Below are 14,653 nucleotides of genomic sequence, written 5' to 3' on the forward strand. Positions count from 1 at the left end.
CAAATGTTTTTGGTTTTTTTCCGTTTCCATGCCTTTTTATTTTTATGGCCCACATTTTTTTGTGGAACCATTCACTTCAATGTGGTCAAAAAAACAATGGCCGTATGTCCGCATGGCCGTGCCGCAAAAAAATAGAACATGTTCTATTATTGTCCGCATTACGGACAAGGATAGGAGACTGATCTATTATGGGCACACGGCCAAAACAGCAATTTGCGGACCACAAAACAGCCAACAGTCGTTTGCATGGTGCCTAAGGGTCAAACTGTCAGAGATTCAAGGGATAATAAAGGATCTTTTGTCATGAAGAGGGCATTGGCTATTCGTTCAGTCCCACCAAAATACCTTTTACCTTGCCCCCACCTAACCCCTAGAAATAAACACACAACACCACTGCTTGGATTTTAATCGGCCACAGCAGCCGTTTATTAAATAAATACATAATATAATAACTTAAATTAACCAATGACGAGGGAGGTCCTAGAAGCCCCAATAACCTCATAAACACTGAAACACCTGCGTCTCCATCTTGCCCCCAGCCGTTGAACCCAGCTCGGAGGCAGCAACTGATGGACGCGTAATTAGTTACTCCTAGCTCCTCAATGAGAGTCCAGCCCCTCCCGCGGGGCCCTCCCATCCCCAGGTACCACCATATTCTTCCACTTCAAGGACCTCCCCCGCCTCCACGACTGCCGCGACACATAAAACAGAACCCCAAAACTTCCTCGATTACCACCTAACACTAGGGACGGGAGGGTGGGCGTTTCACTCCCCTGGCCGCAATGCTCCTGCTCCCCGCCTCCTCCTTCCGTCACAGGGCTGGCCGCACCCCCCGCTACCCTAGCAACTCGCGCCTCTCTTCCAAGCCCGCCCCCACCCACACTTAACCCTCTGCTCACCTGTACCTTCACCGCCAAGCCGCTTCATGTTCGGCCTCCCCCACCGCTGCGCTCCTCATCCGGCCGGCCTTGAAGGACCCTGTTAGTATAGATTACATTCTGTGTATGGGATCACGTTGCTCTTCGCATGCACTCATTACATGGACCGTTTATGGACCTCAGTGGGATTGTTTCTCCTGCAATGGTTCTGAAAGGGTTTTCCTTCCCCGCGGATTACAACAGATTGCAGGGGGCCCCGGATGATCAGCGTCTGAAATATTACTCTAAATATATAATAATAAGCACATGAACTGTGAACCCAGCACTGGAATGAGCCGTCATTGTGACGCCACCTAACGAATCTTGGTTTATTGGGCCCCGCTCCTCAGGCACATGCAGAGCAGTGATGCTACATTGCCAGTACAACAGAAGGTCATGTCCAGTACATTACAATGGCGCATATTCTACGCTAGAATTTTCTATGAGATTAAATAAACAGTTCATAACATATGCGGCATACACATTTCCATGCTCTGCTGTTCTATACGAGGGGTGTACACACATCCGAGTGGTACTTTGGGGTTCTACAGTGGGACATGTTTGGACATTGTTATTCTGGTATTTATCCTAGAAAACCTTTCACTATCATGACACGATTTCCGATTGAAGAATAACTTTGTGCTTGGCTGCTTCCTCCGATAATAAAACAAAATACAACACATTCTAATACTGTACGGAGCGCTCGTTTCATCCGAAGTCGATTCGCTTATCCCTAGAGATAACATTTCTGAAAGCAAGACTGATCCATTCCATTGCTCCCCTCTTGGTGTTAGTAAGCTGGCCCTACTTCCTGCCAGGGGGGGAGCTTTAGAGAATTCTAGGGATGCTTAGCTGAGCAAGCTTCGATTGATCGAGCATGTCCATCTGCTCCCACTCTAAGAGCCCTGGGACTACATCTGTGAAGACCACTACTCCAGGGAGACTGCAGGACCCCAGGCTACCAGAAGAATTGTAAGCTACAGCATACAAAGTCAGCAAAGTGATCAATACTGCAGAGATACAGACTTCACTGCAAGGTGAGGGATAACAAGTTAAGACACCCATCACCACAGTTTAAGACAGGCACATTACACAAGTAGACACCTATCGTCACAAATGCCATATTTTATTTCTGGTAGTGAAGGAAAATCAGGAGAGACAGAAGAACTACTGTAGAGTGCTATTGTCTGCCATCTTGCCTGCCACCATAATGTCCTTATATACAGTAGAAGAGCTTCCCCCTGCCTCCCTGCATTGCCAATAGCGAGCGCTTACCGCTCGCTCAGACATTTCTCCCGGAGGCTTGTTAATTAAACAGCATGCCAGGAATACAAGAGAAGAACTCACTGACATTGCTGGTCACACTGATCAGTGAAAGACCTTGGTGTATAAATATATATTTAATCTAAACATATTAATCTACTGTCCCCAGTATTAGGGAGCAGTAAGGACAGACGCCCAGCAGCCCCCATCCCAGTGCGTCTTCCCAGTCAGTACTGCACTGTACTGTACTGGGAAGATGGATGTCCCTTAGCAATGCTCAGAGAGAGCTCTGCTAAGGGACTTTTCTGCCCAAGTTTTCTAGTATAAATATACGATTTTTCTAAATAAACTATTAGAAAAATGTTCCCTATCTCTGTCACTACACATTAGCAAAAAATAAAATAAAAATGACTCACTTTAAAATGGACGTGTGAGAATGTAGCCTAAAGCTCCTCATACTTTTTTTCTGAAGATTCAAAAATGAGGTAAAATTTTATAGCAAATAAAATTATAGTCATGTGATGTCATGGATAGTAATGAGAGCAAAACTTGTAGTGGGTTTTTAGGCGTTTTTGAGGAATTTTTCCTATATAGTAAGTGTTTTTTGTATGGATTTTTTACTAGGGGAGTATGTGCTCCCTGTAATGTTACCTCCTCTGTAGAGAGCTATGGAGAAAATACATTGGTACATAAAACAGCTTGCAAAAACCAAATTAAAAGCCACCAACATACAGTACATTGCACATGTCATTTTTTTAAAGCTACAGATTTTTTTAAATTTCAAACAAAAAAAATTTGTCATTGACCTAAAAAAACATATGCGGAATGCACATGGCCGGTATTCATGTTTTGTGGATCCGCAATTTGCGACCGCAAAACACTTACGGATGCCCTTAGTTTTTGTCTGCATCCGATCCACATTTTTTGCAGGTCAAATGCCGACCCATTCATCTCAGTGGGGCCGTCAAAAATGCGGGCAGCACATCGTGTACTGTCTGCATCCGTATATCCTTTCGTTGGTACCGTGAAAAAATAGAACATGTCCTATCATTATCCATTTTACTGACAAGGATAGGACTCTTCTATAGAGAGTGGGACGTTTCGTTCCGCAAAATGCGGAATGCACACGAGTGGTATCCGTGCTTAGCGGAAACCGCAATTTGCGGTCCGCTAAGCTGGCAACGGCCGTGTGCATGAGCCCTTAGGTATTTTGTGTAGTGTTTTGTTGGGCTTCCTCATGATTGATCAGTTGGGTAATAATGTACATTAACTCCAGTGAAAAAAAAACACACTGGAAAATAATTCCTATACATGTGATTTTATATATATATATATATATATATATATATATAAATATATATATATATATATATATATATATATATAGATATATATATATATATAATCATATCTATGGGAATTACTTTCCATACATACATACAAGTGTCTGGCCTTCAAAACTGGGCAAGTAGACAAGTGTTAATGCTGAAATAGGAGACACATATCCAAGTCCTCGGATTCTGGGAGTGTCCCTTGTGCATTTCACCTGCTTTAGACACCTATGTCTTCTCCACCTACAGCCTCAGGCTCACAGGGAGGAGAGACTTCAATCACGGAAGTCAGGTCTCTCCAGGGACACAGCTATCACGCCAGACTCTCCTGGAAGTCTAGACCCTCACAGAATTGGGCACATATTTGAGAAACCACTGGGCACAGAGGGCTGGCACATTCCTATTTCATTCCGATTTATAGGTTTCTGGAGGGATCTGGTCAATACCTTGGAGGACACCAAGGACTTAACATTCCTATGGACAAGAAAGTGGCGTCAGGATGGTGACAAATATTGAAGTTACTTGGTAACGACAGAAGTTACACACTACAGATATGAAAGAGGAGGTAGACAATTCACAGATCTAGCTGGATTTCATTCTGGTTCTCGGGAGAAGACGGGGATTTTCTGAAGGAGGTCAAGCCACTCCGAGCGCCTGGGACACTGAAACCTCAAGATGTTGGTAAGAGCTGATGCACAATTTAAGGTTACCTCCACTCTGTGCGTATTACACACACGTTTTTTTTTTCAGCATGGATTCTCGTGTGGAAAAACCGCATACAGTGAGAGCAAAGTGTATGCAATTAGACAAATCTCATGTACAGGTAAAACTCGAAAAAATTAGAATATTGTGCAAAAGTCCATTTATTTCAGTAATGCAGCTTAAAATTAGAATTTTGTGAAAAGGTTCAATATTCTAGGCTCAAAGTGTCACACTCTAGTCAGCTAATTAATCCGTACCCCCTGAGCAAAGGGGACCTCAAAATGGTGACTTTGGGGTTTTCATAAGCTGTAAGCCATAATCATCCAAATTATAACAAATAAAAGCTTGAAATATCTCGCTTTGCCTGTAATGAGTCTCATATGTTAGTTTCACCTTTTAAGTTGCATCACTGAAATAAATGAACTTTGCACGATATTCTAATTTTTTGAGTTTCACCTGTAGACTTTGCTTTTTCCTTCTATGCAGAAATTGACCTGCCATGTGGATCAACCTTCTCAGTGGAAGTATGAGATCTACAGCAAAACCGCATCAAATCCACAAAAAAGGAGCAAGTAATTGATACTGATTTGGAGCGTAAACGCACAGAAATCCACGCAAAATTTCTGCACCTATGTGCAGGTAGCCTAAAGCCACCTGCGCAAGAACGTGGGTGAACACCCATAAGATCCGCATGAATTTCTGTGCGTTTCTGCAACATATCTGCACCAAAAACCACAATGTCTAACAGCACTTTTTGGTGTGGATTTGACGCGGTTTCACTGCAGATCTCACCCTTCTATTGAAAAGGGTGAAATCTGCAGCTAAAACAGCAAATATAACGCTATTAAATTTTAAAAACGCATGGCAGGTCAATTTCTGCATGGAAACGATCTGCAAACTGTACATGAGGTTAGGGTAATCTCAAGATGAGGCATTTTTTTCCAGGTGTTTTTTTTTTTTAACTCCCATCAACTTTTCCCTAGGAAAATAAATGCCTGAAAAGGACACCATAGGGGGAACATGCTTTATCAAAAGCACCAAAAATGCAGAAACGCAAAACAACAATAAGCTGTTAAACCAGCCTTAGGGCTCATTCACACGGCTGTTGTTCGGCCTTTTCGTGCATTGGGGGCCACAATTTGCAGTCCCCAATGCACGGGCACCATCCGTGTGGCTGCTGCGACAAATCCAGACCCATTCAGCTTGAGAGAGTCCGTGATCCGGCCACACAGCAAAGAAATAGAACATGTTTTTTGCGGTGCGGAGTCATGCGCAAAAACCCTGCGGTAGTGCTTTCCTGGGGTTTCGTGCCTCCGTTCCACAGTCCTTCTGGATTGCGGACCCTCAAAACACACCTCAAAACAGATCTGGCTTGATCAGCAGTGTTTTTTTTTTTTTTTGTGTTTAAGTGTTTTGCCATCTGGTATTATTTTTATTTTTTTATTTATATAGGAAGGTATGTGGCCCCTGTAATGTTACTACCTCCATAGAGCTGTATGGGGGGAAAAAACATTGTTAAAAAAAAGTCAAGTAAAAACACCATTAAAATGTAATGCATTTTTTGGAGCTGCAAAATAAAAACAATGGAGGTTTACAAAAGAAAGCTAGTAGGCAATGCGCAGCGTGCTCTCCATTTATCGCCAATGGAATCGCTGAGCAAGGCGGTGAATAGAGGGTGGCCTCGCATGTGCAGTGTGCTCTGTTCACTAAGTGGGGCACCATTCTGGAGATCGGTATTGGTCTAAAGACTGGCACCGGCTCCTATCTGCCATTGATGACAAGTCCTAGTGATATACCATCAATGTCCCAGATGGGAATAGCCCTTTTAAGGGTAAAAATACACCACAAAAAAAAAAAGAAAACATGCAAAAGCCATCAAAAATGGCAGAAAAAAACTATGGGGCACATTTAACAAGCTGGAGTAGTGGATTTGCTTGATCTTGCAGGCTGTTTGTTAAAAGTCGCACTACAGAGGATGAATGAGGTGAGGCGTCCCTTGTAGTTAAATTTCAATGAGAATGGTCTAATTAGTAGGCGCATGAAAAAAGGCAGATTTGTGCTGTGAAAAGTCACACATTTGCCTGAAAGTGCCCCTTTTGATGCAAAAAAAAGTCGCATTTCACCACTCCAAAGAGTGGAGTAAAAAATTTGACTCATTAAACTCAAAATTTTGGCTCATTTCAGTCATAAAAATAAATAAATAAATAAAAAAGGCGCACCTACATGAATAGATAGAAAAAAAAGTCGCAAAATTTAGACAGCTGCAGAATTGGTCTAAGGCAGGGATGCTTAACCTGCGGCCCTCCAGCTGTTGAAAAACTACAACTCCCATCATGCCCTACTGTAGTCTGATAGCTGTAGACTGTCCGGGTTTGCTGAGAGTTGTAGTTTTGCAACAGCTGGAGGGCCGCAGGTTGAGCATCCCTGGTCTAAGCGCTCATGCACACGGCCGTCTGTATTTTGTGGTCCATAAAACACAGATCCGCAAAAAAACATGGATGAGGTCCATGTGACATCCGTATTTTGCGGAACGGAACAGCTGGCCCCTAATAGAACAGTCCTGTCCTTGTGCGTAATGTGGACAATAATAGGACATGTTCTATTTTTTTGCAGAACGGAAATACGGAAACGGAATGCACACGAAGTAACTCCTGTTTTTTTGGGGGGTTTTTTTGCGGCCGTGAATGGTGAATGGTTCTGCATGCTGGCTACCAAAAAATGGACCGGGCAAGGAAACAAAATACGTTTGTGTGCATGAAATTAGAATGTATGGGCTCCGATGGGCCGAAGTTAGTTATTCTCGAAGTCGCGCAAGACTTCGTTAAATAACTTCGGTAGTTGATTTTTAAAGTGGAAAACCACTTTAAAACTTAAAAACCAAACTCTGGTTCGGTTCCGACTAGTACATCGGAACCGAAGCCAAGTTCAGTTTCAAGTTTTAAAGTGGTTTTCCACTTTAAAGGTCAACTACTAAAGTTATTCAACGAAGTCACACACAAATTCACGAATAACTGACTTCGGCTCATCGGAGCCCATACATTCTAATACTGTACGGAGACGGATCTCTGTACAGTATTAATCTGAAGTTTTGAATGATCACTTCGCTCATCACTAGATATAATAAACATTGTGAGCTAATGTAGTTGTACCTTTTTGTCGCTGTGTAGCCCTAGCCTAAAACAGCCTGTGCCGGGCACATGCGCTCCGCACACCATCAGTGGCGGGCGGCGTTCTCTTAGCAGCCACTAAGCAAGTTTCAGACTCTACTGTAGGTGCAACAGGCGCCTCCTCCTAGGGCCCTCTATAACGCGACTCAGGTGTAGGAATGCCGAGTGGTATAGTACGGCCTAACATGTCTCTTTGTGTGTCACGGTGCTCCTACCCCAAGCTTTGGCTCTGAAGCAATAAATAGGGGGAATTATTGAGGGATAAAATAATTACTTGAGTCCAGACCTTGAGATAAAGTTCAATGGCAGCTTTACGTTGCATAAACATTCTCCAAAACGGTTTACAGTTATACTTGCGCCCCTTACCATTGTTTATACCCTAACAGCCCGCATTGCTATTTTGTGGGTCTAGGAGCCCTGATTTTATTTAAGTGGTTACAAATAAAGCTATTTTTTGTTTTATTCTTAACATTCTTGTCAGGCTGAGATTCTTAACCAAAAATAAGCACAAACACTAGAATAAATGTGCCCCTATGTGCTTGGTCTAAGGACCTTCACACGGGCAGATAATTGCCCGGACAAATAGCTGCGTTATCGCCTGGATGAGTAGCGCGGCTGTTATTGCGCACAGCAGTCGGCAGCACGTGTCCTGCTTACACAAGGAGATGTGCAGTAAACAAAAGATAAAACATCTGATTTGCTGACAAACTAACATTTCCTCGTCTGTCCGCTGATCAAAAGGTCGTTTTACCTGGGTCAATGATCAGCAATGAACATTTCGGCAATCAGCTGTTCTGCAGTACTGTAGCTGCGGCGCAGGCGCTCCATAGCTCAGTCCGTTGTGTAGTAGATGGAGCTGGTTATTGCAGAGCCGCTACACAACGGACAGAGTGGTTCTAGCGCTGCCCTCCGAACAGCTGATCGGCAGGAGTACGGAATGTCTGGTCCAGGTTGATCTGATGTTATTGGCATATCCTGAAGATGGCCCATCAATTATTAGAATATTGGAAAATCATCCTAATTTTTTAAAAATGTATTTATTTGTTTATTTAATATGCCCTCCGCTCCCAGCGGAAACTGTGAAGAGAGCTATACTTGGGGTGGGTTCAAATCGCGTTTTATGCCTTCGTTTGATGGATGGGAAAAAACGTGATGTGAAACCACTGCTTCGTTTTGGATCCACTGGAGGAGGACATTTAAAAAACAATAATACATTCTGGACATCCATTGTAAGTCTCCAAGCTCGCAGACATAATACGGAACCTGCGAGGCTTTCACTGAGCTTTCACAAACCTTTCATATGTGATAACGACATATCAAAGGTTTTGACCAGTGGGGTCTGAGCCCCCCACGATTGCTAGAAGGAGGAGAGAATCGGTCGCATATCGCGCTCTCTCTCCCTGCTGCAGGAGACGGAAGCAAGACACGGCCATAGACTTTCCATCTCCGGCAGCGAGGAGAAAGTGCACAATATACAGGCATCTCTTTCTCCTCATTGTAGTGATCGGTGAGTTCTCGGCAGTCAGACCCCCATCAATACAACCTTCGATATATCACTACTAGGGATGAGCGAATCGTCTTCCGATGAAACATCCGAAGTCGGTTTGCATAAAACTTCCTTCCAATACTGTATAGAGCAGGAGCTCGGTACAGTATTAGAATGCTATTATTTTCCCTTATAACCATGTTATAAGGGAAAATAATAAGGATCGGGTCCCCATCCCGATCGTCTCCTAGCAACCGTGCGTGAAAATCGCACAGCATCCGCACTTGCTTGCGGATGCTTGCGATTTTCACGCAGCCCCATTAACTTCTATGGGGCCTGCGTTACGTGAAAAACGCACAATATAGAGCATGCTGCGATTTTCACGCAACGCACAAGTGGTGCGTGAAAATCACTGCTCATGTGCACAGCCCCATAGAAATGAATGGGTCCGGATTCAGTGCGGGTGCAATGCGTTCACCTCACGCATTGCACCCGCGCGGAAATCTCACCTGTGTGAAAGGGGCCTTAGTCTTGCGTGCATTCGCGCAATAACTTCATAAATTAATTTGTACTGTAAAAAAAACATTTCCCGAACTGTGATGGGAATACCCCTTTAACTTTAATAGGAGCCAGTGGAGATCCGGCCCCATCCCTGCCGTATTGACCCATTGGCTTTGTTAGTGTTCAGTCGGGGAACTTGTTTGTACACTCGAACGTCATCCGGATGGTAAAATCCTTTGTCTGAACGAGCACTTCTCCCCGGTGTTGCATCAGTTAATAATTGCAGTTTTCCCTTGATAAGGACAGAATTCCCCTCACGTACAATAAACTATTGCCAGTAAGCTGGATATCAGTCCGCCCGGCTGTAAATTGTAATGATTAACGCTGTTAAGCGACTACAGCAAATCTGCCAATTACTTATCGTAGACTGTGTTTGCGAGCGAAGTGACAAAGGAAGCAGGAATTTGAGAGGAGCCTTCATGCTATTCATGTACGTAACGTATACCGTATGTCACCGGCTGGCCTGCCCGTCAGAAACACACCCAATAAACTAGGATCAAGGTCATCAATTACTGTACATGTGGCAGGTAGCTTTATGTCAGCAAAACGCTAGGGGGGAGGTTTGTAAAGCAGAACTGGCTTAGTTGCCCATAGAAACCAATCAGATTCCACCTTTCATTTTTCACACCTCCTTTGGAAAATGAAAGGTGGAATCTGATTGGCTGCTCTGGGCAACTGAGCCAGTTCTCCTTTTAAACCAGTTTGATAAATCTCCTCCTATGTTTTTGCTGAGTGCTTGTGTGGGGAGTGCTTTACATATAGCCCCGGGTTACCAGCCTCCTGTAAATTTACACATAAGGGGAGATTTATCAAACTGGTGTAACTGGCTTAGTTGCCCATAGCAACCAATCAGATTCCACCTTTCATTTTTCAGAGCTCTTTTGGAAAATGAAAGGTGGAATTTGATTGGTTGCTATGGGCAAGTAAGCCAGTTGTACTTTACACCAGTTTGATAAATCTCCATCATATTTCATAAAAATAGGGGACTGAGAGGTGTTCCAGGATTTATATATTGATGATTATATTGATGACTTATCCACAGGATAGGTCATCAATATCTGGTCGTTGGGGCCACAGCCGGTCCCCTCCCTCTTGCCCCCTCAATCAGCTCTAGAGGCAGCCATGCTCCAGTGAGTGCTGCAGCCTTTTCTTAGGCCAGTGAAGTCGCATTCATCGGTCACATGACCTAGGCGAAGCTTGGTTTTATTTAAGTGAATGGGCCTGACCTGCAATATCAAGCATGACCACTATACAACATATGGCGCTGTGAAGAGGCAGCAACACTCACCTGAGCAGCGCAGCTCCATACAACAGCTGATCTGTGGGTGTGCTAGGGGTCAGACTCCCTCCTATCAAATATCGAAGACCTATCTTGAGGATAAGCCATCAATATTGGAGTCCTAGAAAGCCTTTTAGGCTAGAGCTACCCCCGACTTGTCGTCACAAAAAAGTTGTGTGCCTTTTTTTTACAATAATAGTCAATGGGGTCACACTACGACATGGTGCGACTGTCATGTCGCAGTGCGACACCGTTGACTATCATTCAAGATCACATTAGTCATCAGTCCGGCTAGCAAACCTTCCTCCTGTATAGAATAGCATAGTATACAACCTTATTCTATGCTGAGGCATGGACAGGGGTGCACCTAGCCTTTCTGCTGCCTGAGACAAAAACTGAAACGGCGCCCCCCCCCCCCCCCCCTCCAATGCCAATTTCTTAACCTAACCCCTTGTCCCATGGCCCTTCTGCTGCCCCTCTCTTGCCCCTACCTGGTTCTGCATGAGGCAATTGCCTTACCTAGTCTTATTGGTGGTGCACCCCTGGGCATGGAGCAGAAAACGCATACCGAGATGCAAAGTTTTTATTTTTCATCATGGGAGTCAATGGGTAACATATGCCACTGTATGCAATGTATGCAGATTAAAGGGCATCTGTCAGCAGTTTTGTACCTATGAAACTGGCTGACCTGTTACATGTGCGCTTGGCAGCTGAAGACATCTGTGTTGCTCCCATGTTCATATGTGCCCGCTTTGCTGAGAAAAATGATGTTTTAATATATGCAAATGAGCCTCTAGGAGCAACGGGGGTGTTTCCCTTACCCCTTGATGGTCAGCTCTGTCAGCAACTGCTCTCTTCACTTTGATTGACAAGGCCAGGCAGTGAAAACGTCATCACACCTGGCCCTATCAATCAAAGTGGATAGGGTGCAGAGAGAGCAGAGCCTCTAGGTGTAGCGACAATGCCCCCATTGCTCCTAGAGGCTCATTTGCATATATTAAAATATAATTTTTTTCAGCAATGCGGGCACATATGAACATGGGACCAACACAGATGCCTTCAGCTGCCAAGTGCACATGTAACAGGTCAGCCAGTGTCATAGGGACAGATCTGCTGATAGATGCCCTTTAACAGCGGCAATGCAATAGGAATATGAGTCACTTACATTAGTGAACAGTAGGTCTAATGCTTTGTTGTCCTTTGTTGAGAAAACCACATATTGTGTAAGTTTACGCAGTACAGAGGAAGCAGACACCTGGTTAAAATCCCAGGAATTTGGATATTGAGTTTGCATTTTAGCAATGGCATCTGATAATGCATCTTACACCATAATAGCATCAGCAATTGGAGGGATATACAATTACAGGACATTTCCTTGGTAAATAATGCCAACCACCAACATTTCAATCTTCTTACAGCAGTGGCGTCAGTAAATGTCCTTTCATAATGTTCCCTATTACACCATTGCAGATTAACATGAAACACCAGATTTCCTCCTTCCTTCTCTTTTCCACTGACTACCAAATCTCTATCTGTTCTTAAAAGATGAAAACCCAGTACGGACATGTTGAAATCTGGGATATCAGGTGTAGCTAGGTCTCAGTTAGGCCTCATGCACACGACCGTTGTTCTGGTCCGCATCCGAGCCGCAGTTTTTGCTGCTCGGGTGCGGACCCATTCACTTCAATGGGGCCGCAAAAGATGCGGACAGCACTCAGTTTGCTGTCCGCATCCGTTGCTCCGCTACGTATCCCCGCAAAAAATTTAACGTGTCCTATTCTTGTCCGTTTTGCGGACAAGAATAGGCATTTCTACAATGAGTCGCCTGTTCCATTCCACAAATTGCGGAAGGCAAACGAACGTCTTCCGTGTTTTGCAGATCCTCAGTTTGCGGACCCCCAAAAAAACTGAACGGTCATGTGTATGAGGCCTTAACCAAAGTTAGCTTCATTCCCTAAAAACCTGCCAATTCATCAGCTTTGTTTCCAAGGGATCGCACATTTTCATTCTGAAAATCAAGATCAAGTGAACTTTTGCCTCTCTGCTCCATGGGAGGTTTCTTTCCTTCCTGAGTTAGAGGTTGTCCAAACGGTGCTTAGTGATGGCCACTCCTCAGGATAGACCACCACTAGCTGATCGGTGGTGGGGTTGCATGGTGTCGGACTTCCAATGAGCCGTTCAGGTGTAGCTCCATTGCTGGAAGCAGACGGCTCTCTCAACCTTGTAGCGCTTGTCCCATTGACTTCAACTTCACAGTCACAGTGCTCTCCACTAGGAAGTTGACAGAGTGGAGTTCTTGGTTTAATCTGCATATAGCTGTACCCCTTCGGGGAAGAGGTCAGAAACTCATTCTACGAAGGGATGCCTAGCATAGGGACCTAATTGGAGTTTTCCCGATCAAATCTCTGACTGCTTTAGCTGAAAATGGCTTCCCAGCTGATGTGTCGCTGTCAGATGATGTTAGCTCAATCAGTGATGTAAGTACCTTTATTCTGGATGTAGTCAGGACTAAAGTTAAAGTGTATTATGTTCTTTATCCTTTGTATTCAGATAAGTGCAAAAGAAGGATATTATATCACTATATGTATATACTATTGTACTTATTATATTTAATAAAATCATATTATTAACCTTCATTTGAAGTATAGTTGTAGTTTCAGTTAAGAGTCTCTCACTAAAGAGTATTCGAGCCTCAAGTCTTGCTCTTATAGATAGAGAATAGATGATCTACCCTGAGGCTAGGCCATCACTTAGTCAAGCTCGGACAACCCTTTTAACACGATACCACAGCTGACATGGGCGAGCAGTTCTTGGCCATGTCTAAGCCTCTGCATGGCTGTGGAGTGAGGCCGTACCCTACTGAGAAGAGGTGCTTCTGCCCCTTTCTTCCAGTAATTCAGGCCTCCACCAATCAAAACTCCTGAGGATATCTGTAACGATCAGTGGGGGGGGGCTCCACACTGAACAAAGGAGGAAAGGGGAACAGTAACTGGGCCTGAAAACTAGGGAAGGAAAAGATCACCTCCTAAACAACCCTAATTCGGGCCCTAACTGCTTATCAACATGAATAGACCTTGAAGGTAGGAATATTCATATGCGGGGTACCTAGGCCCTTATTTCCCAATAAGGCCCTGGAATAAGGTTAGGACCAGAGACAATCCATTCCTCCCCAGATGGACAAATGGAAGTCTCTGTCTTAGGCCCAGATACAAACAGGGAATATAACAAACACAATACAATAAGAAAAGACAAGACTTAACTTAAAGTAAAAAAAATGGAGTAGAAGCACCACAGAGTACAACTGACCAGCTAGTAGGAAGACCATCTATAAACCGCACCTCCAAGAGTGAGAAGCGGCTACTTATGGGGAAGGTAAATTACCAACAAGCGACACCTGAAGCAAGGGGTGTGGCATTCACCAAAACACAGACCAAAGAACTTGTAAATTTAACCAACGTGTTGCCAGTCTCTCTGATCTTCTGGTACCTGCCATGGAAACGTCCGTGACAATGTCAATAGAGCATGCCAAATGTTTTCTGCAAGTGCAGTTACGCTTTAAAAAAATGGATTAGGAATGTGCTGAAAGCAGAGAAATGCAATGCAGCTGGACAGCCATCAAGCCGAGCCATTATTTTATGTTATTTACATTTTTTTTCAAATATGAATTTAGCTGGAACCATTTCAGTCGTGACAGCCTTTGGTATTTAAAAGCACATAAAAATGTATTTATTCATATAAAGCTATTCACAGAAATATTCTCTTTCCAAGGGGAAATAATCCAACAATAATCCACAGGACAGCTGATACTGCAAATATGGTGGCGCTTGCCTCATGATACAGTATGATGCTCGGTACCTTCTGTTCCGGAGGTAACCAATACATTGGACCATCGGTAAAGAATATTGGACCTTCCTATTTGTCCACTTTCTTCTGCTGGTTACAGAATT

At 43.9% G+C, this 14,653-nt stretch overlaps 1 protein-coding gene across 2 annotated transcripts in view; it reads left to right on the plus strand.

Annotated features, from left to right (window-relative positions):
- Positions 1–3,787: 3,787 nt before the first annotated feature.
- ANO9 (anoctamin 9) overlaps positions 3,788–14,653 on the plus strand; it is a 63,841-nt gene continuing 52,975 nt past the window's right edge. For both annotated transcript variants that reach the window (XM_044270135.1, XM_044270136.1), the window contains exon 1: positions 3,788–4,192. In XM_044270135.1, the coding sequence (XP_044126070.1) occupies positions 4,187–4,192 (6 nt within the window). In that variant the 5' untranslated portion in view covers positions 3,788–4,186. The remainder of the gene's footprint in view (positions 4,193–14,653) is intronic.

This window comes from Bufo gargarizans, chromosome 10, assembly GCF_014858855.1.
Source record: "Bufo gargarizans isolate SCDJY-AF-19 chromosome 10, ASM1485885v1, whole genome shotgun sequence".
Taxonomy (NCBI): domain Eukaryota; kingdom Metazoa; phylum Chordata; class Amphibia; order Anura; family Bufonidae; genus Bufo; species Bufo gargarizans.